Raw genomic sequence first — 17,952 nt, 5'->3', positions numbered from 1 at the left:
TGTGAATGTTTCTATGTGCTTATTTTAAAATGCTTTGGAATATTTTGAAGTCTTACGTTGTTATAATCCTGCTTAAATGGCAAAAGGCAGTGAGATTGCATAGGGGAAATGTAGAACACTTTTTTTAAATCAGTGATGTAATTCTAAAGAAAAATAATTTTTCTTGTTATATGCAATGTGGTGATCTCTCTAGTTGTTATGATTACTACCATCTCCTTTAATTAGTCTGGCTGCTGTGTCTTCTCCACTGCATAGTTCTGCCCCGTGTTAGGCACAGACCTCCATGGAGGAATGTCTGCAGCCATTTAATGTTTTGAAAAGTGCTTATTTAGTTTGTGAGTGAAATATACACACCTAACTCTTGCTGTAGTTTACTGCATTGAAATGCTCTGTTAGCAATATCAGAACTCTTTTCATATCTGGCAACAAACATAGAGGCTGGAATCAAAAATACATGAATAAGAAAGGTGGATCAGGCTTCATTTCTGAAACAGACAAAATCAGGGAAATAACCCCTTATCAGGAGTGCAGTAGCACTTTGCTTTCAGTTCCAAGCTTTCCTGACCTCCTTGAGCCTCTTCTGCTGGGGAAACATGGGGTTATCTCAGTGTGTGAACGTGATCAAGAGCAAGCCTCCTTTGAGTCCAAAGCATTATGAACTTGAATGGCTTGAGGTAGTGAGGCAGTGAAGTCTATATATGAAGTCTTCATGTGAAAGCAATTCGAGGTCAGAATTGAAAACTGAGCATACTGGTGGGCTTTCAGTTTCCTGTATATGGCACTCTTAGTGTTGGGGTTAGGACCCATACAAAGGCTGAGTGGAGAGGCAAGAGAGGATGGGTGACCTTCTGGAGGTCTTGGAGGAGGAGGTTCCTGCAAGAGTGTTTGAGTTTCTGAAACACGTGTTTGGGGACTGCTTAAAAAAGTTTACAAGAAGTTTTCCTAGGTGTGTCTTCCAATGCCAATAGGAAAGAATCTCTCTTGCTATGTATCTAAATGCAGTGCGTTCCTTGTGACATGAGAATCTCCCAGGAAGAGAGGGGAGGGCACCTTCTCAATCTTCTTTTCAACTTTTATTGTGAAATCCGAGTGGAATATTATTAGAGTTTTAAAAAGTAAGGAAGTTCAAGGTCATTATGGCAATAAATTCTTAGTAAGGGAAGCCAATATTTGAATTCTTTGGCTTTCCAACAAAATTCTTGCTTTACAGTTCTTAAGAAGAATTATAACTACATATATTGAGGTATATATAAGTGCATGCAGACTTAATTTTACCTTTTACTTCATTGAGGCTCAAATGTTTGAAGCCTGCTGCGTCACTTCTTAGTAAATGGAAATGTAGTGAAAAGTATAGATTTCTTGGAAGCCATTGACAGCAGTGGAAGCCAAGGTTGGAATGTCTCTTGTACTATATTTATGCCACTATTGTGACAGCTGAACAGTCCTCATTATTATTCCCAAACTCTTCTTGCTGGTGGGTGTTGAAGCTTAATGTCTGTGAATTAATTTTTTTCAATGTTTTATTTGAAAGATCTTTTCTTTTCCCCCCCGAAGAAGATGTTTTCTTCTTTGGGATTCAGTTGAAGTGAGTTGACTTAAAAAATAAATACACCCCAAAAATAAATACACCCACCCTAAAGCCTGTATCCTGGAAAACATAAGCTGCCATAAGCATCCTCTTTGCTAGTAGCGTAAAATCCCATGTGTTTTATGTTTGGACATAACTTTCTGCAAAGTTGCAATGTGAAAAGTCAGCCTTGAGGATATCCATGTAAAATATAAGCTGTTTAAAGGCTTGGCTCTTTAATATCTGTACAACCATATGGTTAAGATCCTGTAGTAGTAGGAGCAGTACAGCCATGGAAGAAGTAGTAGTGGAGCTTATATTTTGGTCTCTTCAAACTATTTCAAGCCTGGATTTGACTCAGTCTCCTCCATTAACTCTTACAGTAGAAGGAGGTAAGCAAGTATAAACTGATATGCTGCACTTAATGCAAAAGGAAGCCCGAGGGCCTATGTGTAGGGCTAGATGTAAAATAGGCTGGTATTTGGGCTTTAACTCTAGGTGTAGAGATGATTGCTGACATTTTTATTTCAGCTGTCTATGCTACCCCTGGTGCACAGCCAGTTAAACTGCTTATAAAAACAGCTCATACATTGCTGAAACATCGTCAGCTATTCTTAAGGTGGCAATGGCCAAAAAGTTTATTCTTTCCTCTTGAGAGAGGTGGGGATTGGTTTAGAAATCTTGCATTAACTGTTAAAGAGTTACATTACTTTGAAAAATGTATTACTTACCATGTCAGCACATAAGAAGTACTACTAGGTATATTCAAGGCATGTTTTTTTTTTTCTCTTGACTGAAAGTAAGTATCTCTGGTAAAAAAGATGCTGTGCAGTGAGGTGCTTCACTTTGCTACTTTTTACGTGGTTTGTTCAGTCTATATAGAAGAAAATCTAAGATCTTAAAAATACAAATAATCTTGGTCTTTTTTTTTTAAAAAAAAAAAAGGAAATATGTTCTTACTTGTGCTATTCTCACATATAGACAGTGTTTGGTGACTTGCTTATACCCAATATTTGGGATAAAATGGGCTTGTGAATGTCAGCATTCACTTAAACTTGTAAAATGATTGTCTCAGTGCTCCCCTTTTGCAAAGGGAAATACAACTTAGATTTATTTCAGAATTTTTAAAGGAATAATTAAGTACTTGATTTTCTTCATTAATATTCTGGGTTTGTAAATTGGCAAGGCTGAAGCTCTGGTAGTTTAGAATTGGCTGATACCTTGGAGGTCCTGAATTTGGAAGAAATTTATTTCCCTTATTTTCTGTATATAGATTCTGGTATTTGGTGGGTCAACCTATGTCTGGCTGATCTGTACTAAGTGGGTGGTAGTAATTGAGATAGTGAAATTGGGAAACAAAGAATGGTTTTCTGCCCACGTATTTAAGAAGGAGTTAGATGAGATATTAATAGCATATTGATTAAATGGTTTTTGAAACTGCAAGCTGTGATAAAAGTAGTATCCTAATATTTGCTACTTTAATAGACCAGTTTTGGTCTGAGTACCGAAGTTCTAGGCGTGAAGTGGGGAATAGGTAAGTCTCCTTTCTTACAATTGTATTGTGAGCGTGATGAGGTGGAAAAACCTCTGGACACTAGAGTCTTTGCTCAATTCTTGTGGTACAAGTCAAGAAAAAAAGTGCATCTGAATTACAACTATTGATAAAGGACAGGAAAAAAGCCACTTCTGCTTAGCTGCAGATGAGAACTAACTTGTAGCAGGAGAAGAAAATGCTTTTGAAAGAGAAACCTGATATAATGAGATCTAATGAGGAAGGATGCATATTTCAGATGCCTAGTGAAACTTCTTTTGGCTTCCTTTAGGCTTGGGAGAGATAATACTAAGGCAACTGGTGGAAAGGATTGCTTGCCAACTGCATTGGTATTTTTTTTATGATCGGCTCTTGAGTCTGGCCTGGGGCTGAATTGTGTTCCTCCGTGCTGTTTCTTGTGGAAGATAACGACAAAACTTTTCAGTCTGATGACAAAGCATAGGCAACTGTTATCTAAAGTTGAAAGCTGTGAAGAACTTCCACTTATTTGCTAAATAAAAATACAGTAACTTTTTTTTGTTTGCTGAAAGATATTTAGAGGAGCAGATAAATACTTGTTAATAGAACTTCCTGGTTACTAAATTGCAAAATTTCTTCTATTTGTGCTCCATTTTTACACTTTCAGTGTCGGGGCTGCTTTTCTATCAGTGATACCTACTGAAGGTAGGTGATCTTCTGTCAGTGATTTTCTATCAGTGATACCTACCCTGAAGGGCTAAACAATTTATTTTTCTGAGGAACAAAGTTCAATGGAGTTAAATCCAGCTGGCGGCCAGTCACAAGTGGTGTTCCTCAGGGCTTAGTGTTGGGACCATTTCTCTTTAACATCTTTATTGATGATCTTGATAAGGACATAGAGTGTATCATCAGTAAGTTTGCAGATAACACCAAGTTAAGTGGGAGTGTTGATCTGCATGAGGATAGGGAGGCTCTACAGAGAGACTTGGATAGATTGGATCGATGGGCCAACACTAACGGTATGAGCTTCAACAAGGCCACGGGCTGGGTCTTGCACTTGGGCCACAACAACCCCATGCATCACTACAGGCTTGGGGCAGTGTGGCTGGAGAGCTGCCTGGTGGAAAAGGACCTGGGGGTTCTAATTGACAAGCAGCTGAACATGAGCCAGCGGTGTGCCCAGGTGGCCAAGAAAGCCAATGGCATCCTGGCTTGTATTAGAAATAGTGTGACCAGCAGAAGGAGGGAGGTGATTGTCCCCCTGTACTCAGCACTGGTGAGGCCACACCTTGAGTATTGTGTCCAGTTCTGGGCACCCCAATACCAGAGAGAGATCAAGGTGCTGGAGCGAGTGCAGAGGAGGGCAACAAAGCTGGTGAAGGGCCTGGAGAATAAGTCTTATGAGGAGCGATTGAAGGAGCTGGGACTGTTTAGTTTGAGGAAGAGGAGGCTGAGGGGAGACCTCATCGCTCTCTACAACTACTTGAAAGGCCATTGTAGAGAGGTTGGTGCTGGTCTCTTCTCACAGGTAATTAGCGATAGAACAAGAGGGAATGGGTTCAAGCTGCAGCAGGGTAGGTTTTTTCTTCACAGAAAGAGTGGTCAGACACTGGAATAGGCTGCCCAGGGAGGTGGTGGAGTCACCATCCCTCGATGTGTTTAAGACTCGTTTAGATGTGGTGTTAAGGGATATGGTGTAAGGGAGAACTTTGTAGAGTGGGGTTGATGGTTGGACTTGATGATCCCAAGGGTCTTTTCCAACCCAAATGATTCTATGACAGTGAAACAGTCTAGTTACATTCTTCCAAGAACTTCAATCAAATCTCACATCTAAACGCTTGAGAGTCAGTGTTGCAAGAACTGAACAGGTTTTATTGTTCCACCTCCCTTCAAGGCAGATGACACAAGTGAAGGTTTTTCCTTTTCATCCTTCTGGGTGGAATAAGGTAATAGTGCATAATGGTTTGTTAAATGTGTTTTTTTTCCCCAGCATTGCTTATGGTTTGTGATTGATTTTACATTTTGAAGCCTTTGTTTGTTTATGCAGATGGCTTCTACTTACTTAAACTAAGTGGTTGAGCTCTTGATAACCCTGCTTTCCTTTTGCATTTTAGTGCAAAAGATGATATTGATATTGATGCCCTTGCTGCTGAGATAGAAGGTGCAGGAGCCGCAAAGGAGCAAGAGCCTCAGAAATCCAAAGGCAAAAAGAAAAAAGAGAAGAAGAAACAGGATTTTGAGTAAGCTTTTTTTTTCCTATTTGTCTTATTTCATTCCATTGTAGAAAACTTCATTTATTTAAGTACCATAACTTCTTTCTTTTTTTAGTGAAGATGATATCCTGAAGGAGCTGGAAGAACTGTCAATAGAGGCGCAAGGAGGGAAAGTTGACAGGGAACCTTCTACAGGAAAGGTGAATGCTGAGAGGGAGGTGGGCTATTTTATAGGAAATAATTGAAATACAAGGCACCTCTGTCCCAGAAAAATTCTAGTGGTGCAGTGTAGTTGTAGATCCTATGTGAAACGTGCAGCTAGCATGTATTTTTAATTATATGTGATCATAATTTCATAGTAAATTCAATTGTGAAAGCTTTTGCCAGAAGCCATGTCTTCATGCTGATAATTATTCAAAGTCAATCAGAATAAATTGTAATTGTGGGCCGAGGTGTAGTACACTCAGCAGGAATAGTTATTGCTTTCAAACTTTGTCTTCAATAAGAGAAGCTTTTCTTGACATCTCTCAGTGCTACTTCCTAGCTCACAATAGCAAGTAATTTTTCATGTCTAATTATTGAATTGTTTAATTACCAGGTTGAAAATGACAATGAAGAAAGCTTATCAAAACAAGATAAAAAAAGGAAAGGAAAGAGTAAAAAAGCCAATCAGGAAAATGACTATGACAGTGAGGAAGTGGAAGATAAAGATAAAAAATCTAAGAAAACTCAGAAAGCAAAACAAGACATGCTTTCTGGCAGTGATGATGATGATCATGAGACACAGCTTAAGAAAAGCAAAGGGAAAACTCAGAGGTCAAATAAAAAGCACGATCTGTCAGAAGAAGATGAAACTAACATTAAGAAAAGCAAAGAGCGTGCAGCATCTACAGGTGGGAGTGGTGATGAATCAGATGATGTCTCCCAATCTAGAAAAGGACAAAAGAAAAACCAAAAACCGAAGTCCACTCCCGCTGCTGAAAGTGGGGATGATGAAGAAGAACCTTCATTCAAAGTAAAAACAGTGGCTCAGAAGAAGGCAGAAAAAAAAGAACGTGAAAGGAAAAAACGTGAGGAAGAAAAAGCCAAATTGAGGAAGCAGAAAGAGAAGGAAGAATTAGAAGGTGGTGGTAAAGAACTAGCAAAGCCGAAGGAAGCTCCAAAAAAAGCTGAAGAGAAGGCTTCTCCTGAAGTCGCGGCAACCTCTGGCCCTGGGGAAAAAGGAGAGCCTCCTGCAGGAACAGAGGGTGTGTAACGTGGTTTCTAAAACTGTAATTTAAACACTGTAGCTTTTACAAGAAGGCCAAAGAGCTGGCAGGCAGTGAGGATCACTAGGCATTGGGTTGCCCTGTGTGCCTCTCTGCGTTGGCTCACGTGTGGCTGTTTTTTCTGGCCTGTAGTTTGTTCAGGTACATGGGAAAACAAAAGCCAGATGGCGAATTCTCATTACAATATATACTTACAGTTCTGTATTGCAAACATACTTTTTCACTTCCCAGTTATTCTGTTACATGAAGACTTCAGGCCCTGACTTTAACTTAAGAGACAGTTTTATTTTTTTTTCCTTATGAAGTGCTTATGTAGTAGCTAGTCAAAGTGTTCCTTGTTTGGTGTTATTTTTTACATTTGAAACATTAATTGCATTTAGAATATCTTTAAATTTTCTGGGGTCTTTGAATGTATGCCTCTTCTTTCTATAGCTGATGACAATGAGGGGGACAAAAAGAAAAAAGACAAGAAAAAAAAGAAGGGCGAGAAAGAAGAAAAAGAGAAAGAAAAGAAAAAGGGTCCCAGTAAAGCCACAGTTAAAGCTATGCAAGAAGCCTTGGCTAAAATGAAAGAGGAGGAGGAACGGGCAAAAAGAGAGGAGGAAGAACGCATAAGAAGACTGGAGGAACTAGAAGCGAAGCGCAAAGAGGAGGTAACGTGTATTTTGCTCTGAAGACAGAATAGGGGAGAGGGGTGATCTTAACTGGCACCCTTGTGGGTGCAGTTGGTGGATTAGTCCTTAATATGTTTCTCATCAATAAAGTGTGCCCTTGGCCAGCTTTTGTGTAAAGCATGCTTTCAAATTTCTGCGTGTTTTTTAACCTTTTTCTAGGAAAGGCTAGAGCAAGAGAGGAAAGAAAGAAAGAAACAGAAGGAAAAAGAGAGGAAGGAGCGTTTGAAGAAGGAGGGAAAACTTTTAACAAAAGCTCAACGAGAAGCGAGAGCCAGAGCGGAGGCTACTCTTAAACTACTCCAAGCTCAGGGTAAGCAATAAAGTTTAAAATAATAATAATAAAAATAATTCGTACCCCTTACGGCTCTGTGTTTGTTTTTTCTATCTGGAGCTCGGAGAGCAAATACTGAGTAATTCCATTTAAAGCTGCTCTGTTGTCGGGGAGGCAGTGTGTGTGCCCCCACCCCCTTTTTTTTAAGTAGGTGTAGATGTCTGTATATTTTCATCTTACACTTTAAATGTCCAACTTTTTAATAGATTTCACTTGCGGTTTAAAGATGTCAGTTATAAAACCAAGGAAAAATCACTTCTTTCCATTGCTTAGTCCAAAGGCCAGGAAAAGCAGATGGGTTGTGCTGCAGGTCTTCTAAGACCAGTGATCCGGATCCTCTTGAATTAATTGATGAGCTGGCTTAAGCAAGTGCATTGTTTTGCCTCAAGTTAGCTAGTCCACGGGAACAGTATATTATCTTGCGTTTGCTTCAGGAAAAGGGTATATAGGATCTCCTTTGCTTTTCTGACAAATACATCCTTTTTCCATTGCAATGAAGTAAAGGTACCCAATGTATTGTAAGCCCGTGTCCTAATTTGTTCCTGGTAACTTGTTTGTGGCTAAGGAAATAAATTAATTCCTGGGTGCCGAGTATCCTTCTTTTTGTATTTGTAGGGAAAACTGTCTGACACTTTGCTGGTAGGTGGATGTGTAAGGGTAAGAATCTCTGTAGCTAGTAAAATGTTTGGAGCTCTTAAACGTACACAAAAGCCGTTTCTCTTCAGTCGTTTCTGTTAATTAGAATCCTTCTAGTTGTGTGCTGCCACAACTGCATTTCTGTCACATCTACACTGTAAATCACACAGTGTACCTGAGGAATTGAGTGTTTCAGAAGGTGCAGCCATGAATTATTAAATTGTCTTTGCACCAAACTTCTGTTTTTAAGTGAATCCCTTCCAACATTACAGTGTGGTCTTTCTGGTTAGGTGGAGATGAAGCTGATGAATTGAACCTGGCATTATTTTAATATCTAAAACCATCTATGTTAAACCCAAAAGACAAAAAACCCGCAGCACTGAGCAAAAAGCAAAATACTATCTACTGACCAGCCTTAAGCTTTTAAGAAGAGCTGTGCCTCTTAACTGCTCCAGATAGTCTGCCAGTCATCCTAGTTTCAGACAGGTTTTAAGTGAGTTTTAGCATAGCAGACTTAAACTGACATATGCTTGTTAAACTTGAGGTATGTGTGTTCATGAAATCCTGTGTAAGTATGTGATAGCTTTATACCCGGAGTCTTAGGATCAGATTGGTTTTTTGTTGTGGTTTCCCCCCCCCCATTAGTAATCTGACTGCTTTTTGAGAGCATTCAGAGTATCTGAAGAACTATACTTTGCTCGAGTTTTGCAGCTTTTGAAAATCAGACTTTCTGAAAAGATAAAATACACATTGAACCTACTTTCCACTCTCTTCCTTCCTTCACCTTGCAATTCTGGAAGACATGTTGTCATTTAAACCAAAGCTTATGTTTAGTGATTAGTCACGTGGATTTTCTTTCTAACATTTCTTTTTTTTGCAGGTGTTGAAGTGCCATCCAAAGACTCTGTGCCAAAGAAGAGGCCAATATATGAAGACAAAAAGAAAAAGAAGCAGCAGCAGATGGAAAATAAAGAAGGTGTGGTTTGCATATAGGGATACTTAATAGATTAGTCACATTTCCGGAAGTGTTTGTGGAATAAATCAGCTAATCCTAAAGTAATTGCGCTTCAGGATGCTTCTGAGGTTCTTTTGACACCCCTGCCCCCACATGCAAGTGCTGATGCATTTGGATCCTGAAGTTGTTTTGAAGACTGCTCACATAATCCTTTGTTTTGCAATTTACTTGACTGTTATTTTTTTCCTAACCTGGGTATTTTCTTTAGAATTTCTAAATGCTGGAGATGTACAGAATGTAAAGGCCTTTTACCAATGTGAGGTTGAATGCTTTGTGTGCATATGTAGGTTAAATACAGTGTAGTGTAAGTAACAGTGACTAGTAATTAAGTCTAAGTTGATGTCCCAGGATGAAAGGGGATTGATCCTGGTTTTAGTACTTCTAAGTTGGAGACAGTTTTTTCGTTTATTTATTTTCTTGTATAGAAAGCCAGTTCTCAGTTTCCAGGGCATGAGTAGGTCAGAGAGCTTGCATTTTTGAAAATTTAAAGTTTATTGCATTGTTTAGACAAAGAGTGAGTGTGTCAGAATTTTTTAGTTTTGTGCTTTGTGGTTTGTCTGTGGGGGTATTACTGTGGCTCTTCTCAAGACTATTGCTTAGTTTAAACAAAACAAAAACCCCTTGCATCAGGTTTCTTTTGTTATTTAGCTGGGTTGGTTTGGTTGGTTTTTTTTTTTACATTTGACAATGAGAGTTATGTGGCTACAAGGCACCTACAGAGTGTGTGTAAAGGCCTGAGAACATTGCTTGTCTGAATTGTATCAGTGATTTATTTTTTAATATGGAAGAGTAGAGCAAGAATGGGTAGTTCATTAGTATTCATTTTCTCTTGTCTTTTAAAGAAAGTGAGGGTTTTTTAATGTTCAAGAGCAATGGTAATCCTCTTAGCCAATAACTGACCTATCACATAAATCTGTTTTAACTGCTTAGAAAGCCAAATGTTTTTCAAATAAGCCACATGCTCTAACTTTTGTTTTAGCGTAGTAAGTGGGAGTTCAGTTAGTTTGGTATTAAATAAGTCCAGATTTCGTTCTACTTGTAACAGCACAACTTAAAAATAGAACTTAAATGTGAAGCTGTGTGTGTCACTGAGTTGGTTTGCACTTTGGAATAATGTAACAACCAGTTTGCTTTCTCGCAATTTCAGAAAGTGTGGAGGTAACTTCCCCAGCTGAAGATGCTGTAGAACTGGAAACACCAGTAAAAGAAGAGATTCCTCTTCCAGTAGAGCCAGGTTAGTAGAAATGCTAATAAATTTAAAACACATAATAAAGGCTGTGTGGCAGTGCTGCATGGTAGGTATCATACCTTGTTGGGTGGGGGCTGAGTGGACATCCTTTCTTGAGGTAGTTGCTGTTTTGTGTGTTTTTTTTTTTTTTCTTTTCCTTTTCCTAAGGGAGGAACTGATGGAATTTTATGGAATAAAAAGGCATGAAGCTTCAGAATGAGACTGTAAAGGTCCCTTTTTCTGGGTGACTCCAGTGTTCAATTGGCTTAGGCAACTGTCTCAAATAAGTACAGTCGGTGCCTTACGATTAGCTCCCTTGACTTTTCATTTGCTTTCTAAATGGCTGTTTTGTCAGTGGTTAGGTAGGGACAGGGAGTAAAAATGCTGCCTCTAATATTGATGCTGCAATATTCACAGCGATTGTATTCTTGATTCCAAATGTTTTACTTTCACAAGTGCTGCATGCAGTGGGTGCAGGTTAGCTTGTGAAACTGAGTATCAGCATACCAAGTGATTGCCACCCTCATTTTTGCCTACACACAGTACTTCTTTTGGCAAAATCACATTGTACTGGACTTCTTCCTCAGCCTGAACTGTTTCAGTTTTTACCCTTATTCTTAAGTCAGACAAATACTGACAAAATTTCCAGCTTTTTGACAACAAAGCTGCGTGTGCACTATAATTCTAGTTTGACTTATCTCTTGAAGGAGCAATTCCATTGCTATAGCAGAGAAGGGCTCACTGGTAGAACATCAGTTCCCAGCTAATATTCTAGCAATCTGCAACTTACACTTCATTGCAGAGATGAAATTCTGTGACACTCCATGTGCTGCAACATGTATATTGCTTAATGCCTCTTTTGGAGAGGGTTAAGGGTTTGCATTTTTCCATCTATCTGTTATTGAGAGCTGTAGTCTTTTCATATATCTAATTTCTGCTGGAGTGAAGGTATTTAATGTTTCTGGAATCCATGGTATAATTATGTTAAAGGCACCTGGAGCCCTAAAATAGCACTTTTCGTAGACAATTTTATATTTTCACAGTAATTAAAAATAATACTGTAACTTGTTTTCTTCTCTGTCACTTTGTTAGACATGTCTAACTGTTAATTGGGCAGCTCCTTTCAAGGAACGTGGCTGTGGTAGAGGTTTGTGTGGCATGCATTATGCAGGCACTTGCATGATATGCGGACAGGAACTAGATGAGTAGTTTAGCTATGTCTTCCAAAAATGTGTTTTGGTAGGCAAAGATGCTAGCACTATAAGATTTTGTGGACAGAACTGAAGATTATTTCTTAAGTATGCAACATTTTCTGTTTGGGGAACATGGAGGTAATTTGGTAGAGCTATGGTAGCATCAAACTTGTAAGTTGCAGTTGTCAGTATGTCAAAGGAAGGGGCATCTAAAAATGTTGTATGTTGCTGGGCTGTTTCTTTTGTGTCCTTTAATGTTGAATTTCTCGGTTTCAGAAGAAAAGGAGGAAGAAGAAGAAACAGAAGATGGGGGTTTGGATGATTGGGAAGCTATGGTTAGTGATGAAGATGGAGAGAAAGGTGGGCATGTAAATACCAAACATACTCTTTCTGATTAAGAGGTTTCTTTGGGCTGAGTCTTCTGTATGTTGTCTTTTAATCCCAGCTGGCAACTAGGATCACGCAACTGCTCACTCACTCCCCAGTGCATCTCCTCTCCCCGTCTTGTACCCCCCAGTAGGGTAGGGAGAAGAGGGAGGAAAGGAAAGGGAAAAATCCCCAAACTTGTGGGTTGAGAAAATAACAGTAGTAGTAATAATAACAGTAAAAGAACATACGAAGTAAACTAATACAACACAAGATCCTCTCACCACCTGTGGATTGGTTACTCAACCAGTTTTCAGCCTTTCTGGAGCTGTGATTCTGGATCCCTGCCCCTGGCCAACCCCCATTTATATACTGAGCATGACGTCTATGGTATGGAATATTTCTTTTTGCCAGCTTGTCCTGTCTATGCTCCCTCTCAGCTTTTATGGGAAGCCAAAAAAGTCCTTGACTAATGTAAATATCACCTAGCAACAATTAAAACAATGTGTGTTATCAGCATTCCTCAACATTCTTCTCATACCAAATCCAAAACGCAGCAGCTACTAGAAAGAAAATTAACTCTATCCCAGTTGAAACCAGGACAGTGTAGAAAACAATACTGTATTTGGATTCTCCCTCTGCCCCATTAGATAAATTGTGAGGCAAGTGTGATAAGAAAGGCAGAGCTTTCAGAACCTGCGCTAATGCAGTTCAACAAGACCCTTTAGAAATACTCATGTGCAGTTATCACCTAAAATAAATCAGTTGGATTTTTTTGTTTCTTTTTATGGGAGTAAAGATCCTCTCCTTTTAACATGTGCTTAAACCACCTCTGGGAGTTTAGGGAAACTTTTTACCTGATGCTGTATTTTTCTGGTAACCATCACAAAGCCGTAACAGTTTTACTACACAAATCTGGCAATGTCTAGGAGAGTACCTTTGAACAAGTTCTCAAACAAGTAGGGGGCTACGACGGGGTGAAGGTTAATGTGTGTGTGTTATAGTAAGTTCCAGATACTTTATCTGCTTCTTTGGGAAGAATTGCCAGAACATTCACATTGCTGTGTGTATATGCCAGAGCCCGTATTCTGTCTGCAGCCAACAGCAATGTTTCTGGGGAAGTTAGAGCTGCGCAAGAATGCAGGGATAACTTCTCAGGTGTTTTCCTCCAGTGGTGGAGGAAGCCCTATTGCTGTGAGTCTTCCTGAACAGTTGATTACTGTTCTTAACGCTTCTATGATGTGACTTCATTGTTTCTTAAGATCAAAGGCTATTCATCAAGTATTTTTTTTACTTGCTCAGCCCTATACTTCCAGCACCTGTCCTTTCAAGTGTAATGCTTTATTTACATGTAGGTACAGCAGCGTGGATTTTATTTCAGCACAAGTGTGTGTTCCTGTGGTGCTGGACTGTTCTATTTGGAGTACTAAGGGCTGCCTGCCTTCTTGAAAGTCTGTTTCAGTCTGTTGCCTGGGAAGAATGTCACATCCCATTTCTCGCAGCTTGGATTTGAAGGACCTGCCAGAAAAAGAGCCTTCCTGGGAATTAGATTTAGTGTATTACTAAGCTGAGGGACTTCCCGCCTAGCAAGGAAACATAACTAAGAGCAGTGAGCCTCCTAGCAGCTCTGTGAAAAACAGAGTGCATGGCTTTAAAGTGTCCGTTAGCTTGTCTTGTGTGATTTTGCAAGTATGATAAATGGGAAGCTTTCAAAGAAAGAAAATTACTTTTTGGTAGTTCTTTTTGTTTGTTGACTGAAGAATTCCTCTGAAAAATATTAATCTTCTCTGAACAGTCTAGGAAAACCTTAAGGTGTAGAAGAGGTGCTAAGGTGTAGAAGAGACCATTTTTTCTGATTGTTACTTCTGCTTAAAAGTGCATTCTTGATCAGTAATACACTGAATCCATATTGTGGTGAATTTGGAGCATTTTTGGCTTTCTGTTTAAAGGTGTTAGTACATTCGTTCATTTATGAAGCTCACAGAGCTTTAAAGAATATCATTATCTAAATATTTACAAATGATGTCAAGTGTAAGTGCGCTGATAATATCATTCCTCTCCTCAAACTCACTCTGCTTGCACAGATTCTAAACACGTCAGCAGCTCTGAACATGAAATGCTTTTTTTATTTTATATTGAAAGTTGAAAAATGATCTTGACTAGCACTTCTTGAATGGAACCTACTCTCAGTCCTCACTCTTCTGTAGTAGTTTCTCTTGGTTTTTTTGTTGCCCTTTCCCTCACAAGTGTGAATTTAATAGAAAATTTTTACTTTAGATTTTGTTGGTTTTTTTTTTTTTTGTCAGAGAGCAAACCTGTCCACATTGAAGTCAAGGAACAAAATGAAGTAGAGGAGGAAGAGGACGAGGAAGAAGAGGACGAGGAAGAGGAAGAAGAAAGTGAAGAATCTGAAGATAGCGAAGGGAGTGAAGATGAGGATGAAAAGACTTCAGATGAGCGAGAGGCAGACTCCCAAGCTATTGGAAAACAATCTGTGGAAAAAAAGCCCGGCAAGGAAATGAGCTCTGATTCTGAGTACGACTCTGATGATGACCGTACTAAGGAAGAGCGTGCTTATGACAAAGCTAAACGGAGAATTGAGGTATTAAGATACAGCTCTGTTTGAACAGCTGGACTCTTGTGTTGCATAAGAAACAACTTGATCTTCTGTTCATTGAAAGGCCTTTTAACCATATTTGTCAGAATGATGGCTGTGTCATAACTAATATTTAGGCAGGCCCAGAAATTGTGTTAATTAAGAAAAAAGACCTGTTTTTGCCTGAAGCCGAAGTATTTGGTTTTAGGCCACTTGATCACAAAGAATGTGCGCTTCAGTGTCGTTCCCCTCCGCCTCTTCTGGAGAAAGAGGGTATTATCCTTTATAGATAGGTACTTCAGATTTTTCAAAGATGTATTTCCAAACTGTTCAATGCTTTTTTGTGGCTGCTAATCTCCTCGGTTTCCTTACCCAAGATGCTTCTTCAGAATCATCAACAAACCTACATGTTAGTGGGTATAATAACTTAGCCTACTAGACTGTAACCAAAACCAAACAAAACCGCCCTTAACTATTGTAAATTTTTGATTTGCCAAAAGAGGGATTACAGACCTTGAATTGCTTTGAAAATTTAAGTCTAACTAATATAGTCTGAACTATGTTTTATGTATGTAATCAAGTCAAGACGCGAGCTGTGTTTTTATGGTTTATACTTACCAAATTTTATGCGTCTTTTCCATAGAAGCGACGAGCTGAAAACAGCAAAAATATGAACACTGAAAAGCTTAGAGCACCAGTTATCTGTGTCCTGGGGCACGTAGACACAGGCAAGACCAAAATTTTAGATAAGGTAAGATGCAGAATGTGCAGGCACTGCTTGTGTGTCTTGTTTATGCATGTGGGGGTTTTGGTTGAAAATAGAAAGAATTAAAGTGTACCCAAAGAGATTATTTTGGTCTCTTACACGTAAGTATTTCTGGTCTTTTTTTATCTTTAGCTCCGCCATACTCATGTACAGGACAGTGAAGCTGGTGGTATCACTCAGCAGATTGGCGCGACTAATGTTCCTCTTGAGGCTATTAATGAGCAAACAAAGATGGTGAAAAATGTAAGTTGGAGCACTTCAAAGACTGTTTTTAAAAAAAAATATAGAATGTAAACTAGTTAAGGTAGATTTCCTGACATGAGCAGATGAACTTCCCCTCCTATCTCTAATATTGGGCTTGATTGTTTTTTAATTCCTAATCTCTTCCCCTCCCTGAATCGTAGTTGATGCACATTTGGTTTCAGATAATGCATTGCCACTTCTTCAAAAAAATACACAAATACTCTGTTCTGGACAGTGCACATATGTGCATAAAATGCTTATTTGTCAATGTTTTGATTGTAAATTGAGACTTTTGAAACTTAGAGTATGTTTTCTGTTTAAAAATTTACCTTTTTACTGTGTGCACTGAAATTGGGCCAGTTCCTTGGTGATTAATTTTCTTGTGTTGCAGAAATAATAACTGTTCTGTGTTTCTTGTTTTGGATACTGTATCCAGTTTTGCTTGCAGCAGCATCTGACTGAAAAAACTTGGTAGCGATGGCTCTTTCCAAGATTTTACTATATTTATTAAAAATGTAAAGTCAGTGGAGAAGAGAAAATGTTCAAGACAGGGATGATAAATCTCACTAGTCTGAACTATTTTTTCCTCTTTTTTTTTTTTCCCCCCCCCATTTTTCTCTGCCTTGTCTTACAAATTTTAGCTGAACTTATGGCCACTTGATACCTAGGGGAATGTGACGCATTTTTTTTTTTTTTATATTGAAATGAGCTTTGACTGATTTGGTTTATGGAGGGTGCTGGCATTTCTTAAAATATGTATCTGGATTTTTGAGGTGAAGGCTGCCAGCTCTTAGAGGGTTTTTTTATTTTTCTTCTTGTGTAATTTTACAAGATGGCTAATATTTTGGAATGTTAGTTTGACAGAGAGAACATAAAAATTCCAGGCATGCTGATAATCGACACTCCAGGACATGAGTCTTTCAGGTAATGTTTTCTCACAATATAGTACTTCCCAGAAGTGATGGCTAAAGCATCTGGATATATTTTTAACGAAGTGCTAGGTCTTTGCCTAATCCTTTGTGCTTCTTCTCCCTTTAAAAAAAACCCAAACAGCAACCCAAAAGCTAAAGTAGGGGAATAAGTGGATTTGCTTACTTTGTGGGTGCTCTTTATTTGGTTAATTGCTGCCCTTTTGTATCAGATTAATTTTCTGTCTTCATGCCAATTGAGCCATGAGTATCTGAAAAAGCACGTAAATAACTTTTTTCTTACTAGTTAGTGTAAGAGGAAAGATGGAAGCAGGAAGGTAGCTGGAGAAGAAAAGGTGAGGATTTCAGGTGACCGAAGTACTCTGCTATAAAAAAAGAAAACTTATGTTCTGGCCTCCCGTTCATAGTGTCCCGGTTAAGATAACTGAGTTCATAAGACTGGAAGTTACTAATTGCACAAGTGGGCTGGTTCTTAGCAGAGCTCATATGCTGTCTAGGAACACCAGCGGCACACAGGCAAGCCACTAAATCAGCTTTTAAGTTTAAAACATGGTATGTGCATCTGTATTCACTGAGGTAGTGCTTGGGTGGAATCCCCAAACAGAAGGATTAAGACTCTGATATGACATTCTTAAACATAAACCTCTGCAAGCATTGAAATGCCAGGTCTTAGGGCACTAGGTCATGTTCTGATCGGTTCCTTGGCATCATACCACTTACAGCTCTTCATCTTCTAGCCAGGGTTTGTTTGGCACCAAAGATGTCGGATATCTTAGTGTTTATGTAGTATTGTATAATGAAATGTCTTGTTTAGATTTTGCACTCCTGTGTTCCACTGTAATCTTCTCAATTCTCACTCAGAAAAAAATCAGAACATATCTTAACTTGTATAAATATATAATAATTGGGAAACTCGGGATAATAATATTTTCTTATTTTTGCTTACATATACTCTAATGTATTCTGTTAAATGGAATTGACACAGTGCGATTTGAATATTTTTTTTTGATATAGCTTACATTTTTGAGGGAAAAATAATTACTTGATCAGCTTTAGCTTTTTGTTGGTCAAATGGTGTATGACATTGTATTTGGTGTTTTCATTAACGTTCTGTTGCTACATGAGCGATTTTTACTTATTTTTTCTCTTTTAATGCCACAGCAATCTAAGAAATAGAGGAAGCTCACTTTGTGATATTGCTATACTCGTAGTTGACATCATGCATGGTTTGGAGCCACAGACAATTGAATCAATAAATCTGTTGAAATCTAAGAAATGCCCTTTTATAGTAGCTCTCAACAAGGTAAGATAGCTTTTCACTCTCATAGTGTGGTTTTCTACTCTGATAGCGTATTTGGCATCTGAAAATTTTCTGGTTTCTTCCATGAACTTGAATTGTTTGTGTAAAGTCTGAAGC

The 17,952-nt window shown here is 38.7% G+C and overlaps 1 protein-coding gene across 2 annotated transcripts in view; it reads left to right on the top strand.

Annotated features, from left to right (window-relative positions):
- EIF5B (eukaryotic translation initiation factor 5B) overlaps positions 1 to 17,952 on the top strand; it is a 38,432-nt gene that overhangs the window by 10,572 nt on the left and 9,908 nt on the right. For both annotated transcript variants that reach the window (XM_054188483.1, XM_054188485.1), the window contains exons 2-14: positions 5,192 to 5,317; positions 5,406 to 5,490; positions 5,889 to 6,537; positions 6,991 to 7,211; positions 7,392 to 7,542; positions 9,080 to 9,175; positions 10,362 to 10,448; positions 11,912 to 11,995; positions 14,308 to 14,603; positions 15,241 to 15,348; positions 15,496 to 15,606; positions 16,463 to 16,530; positions 17,697 to 17,838. In XM_054188483.1, the coding sequence (XP_054044458.1) occupies positions 5,192 to 5,317; positions 5,406 to 5,490; positions 5,889 to 6,537; positions 6,991 to 7,211; positions 7,392 to 7,542; positions 9,080 to 9,175; positions 10,362 to 10,448; positions 11,912 to 11,995; positions 14,308 to 14,603; positions 15,241 to 15,348; positions 15,496 to 15,606; positions 16,463 to 16,530; positions 17,697 to 17,838 (2,224 nt within the window). The remainder of the gene's footprint in view (positions 1 to 5,191; positions 5,318 to 5,405; positions 5,491 to 5,888; positions 6,538 to 6,990; positions 7,212 to 7,391; positions 7,543 to 9,079; positions 9,176 to 10,361; positions 10,449 to 11,911; positions 11,996 to 14,307; positions 14,604 to 15,240; positions 15,349 to 15,495; positions 15,607 to 16,462; positions 16,531 to 17,696; positions 17,839 to 17,952) is intronic.

Source organism: Rissa tridactyla, chromosome 1 (assembly GCF_028500815.1).
Source record: "Rissa tridactyla isolate bRisTri1 chromosome 1, bRisTri1.patW.cur.20221130, whole genome shotgun sequence".
Taxonomy (NCBI): domain Eukaryota; kingdom Metazoa; phylum Chordata; class Aves; order Charadriiformes; family Laridae; genus Rissa; species Rissa tridactyla.
The sequence above is the reverse complement of the archived record's forward strand: the minus strand, read 5'-3'. Positions and strand labels throughout refer to the sequence as shown.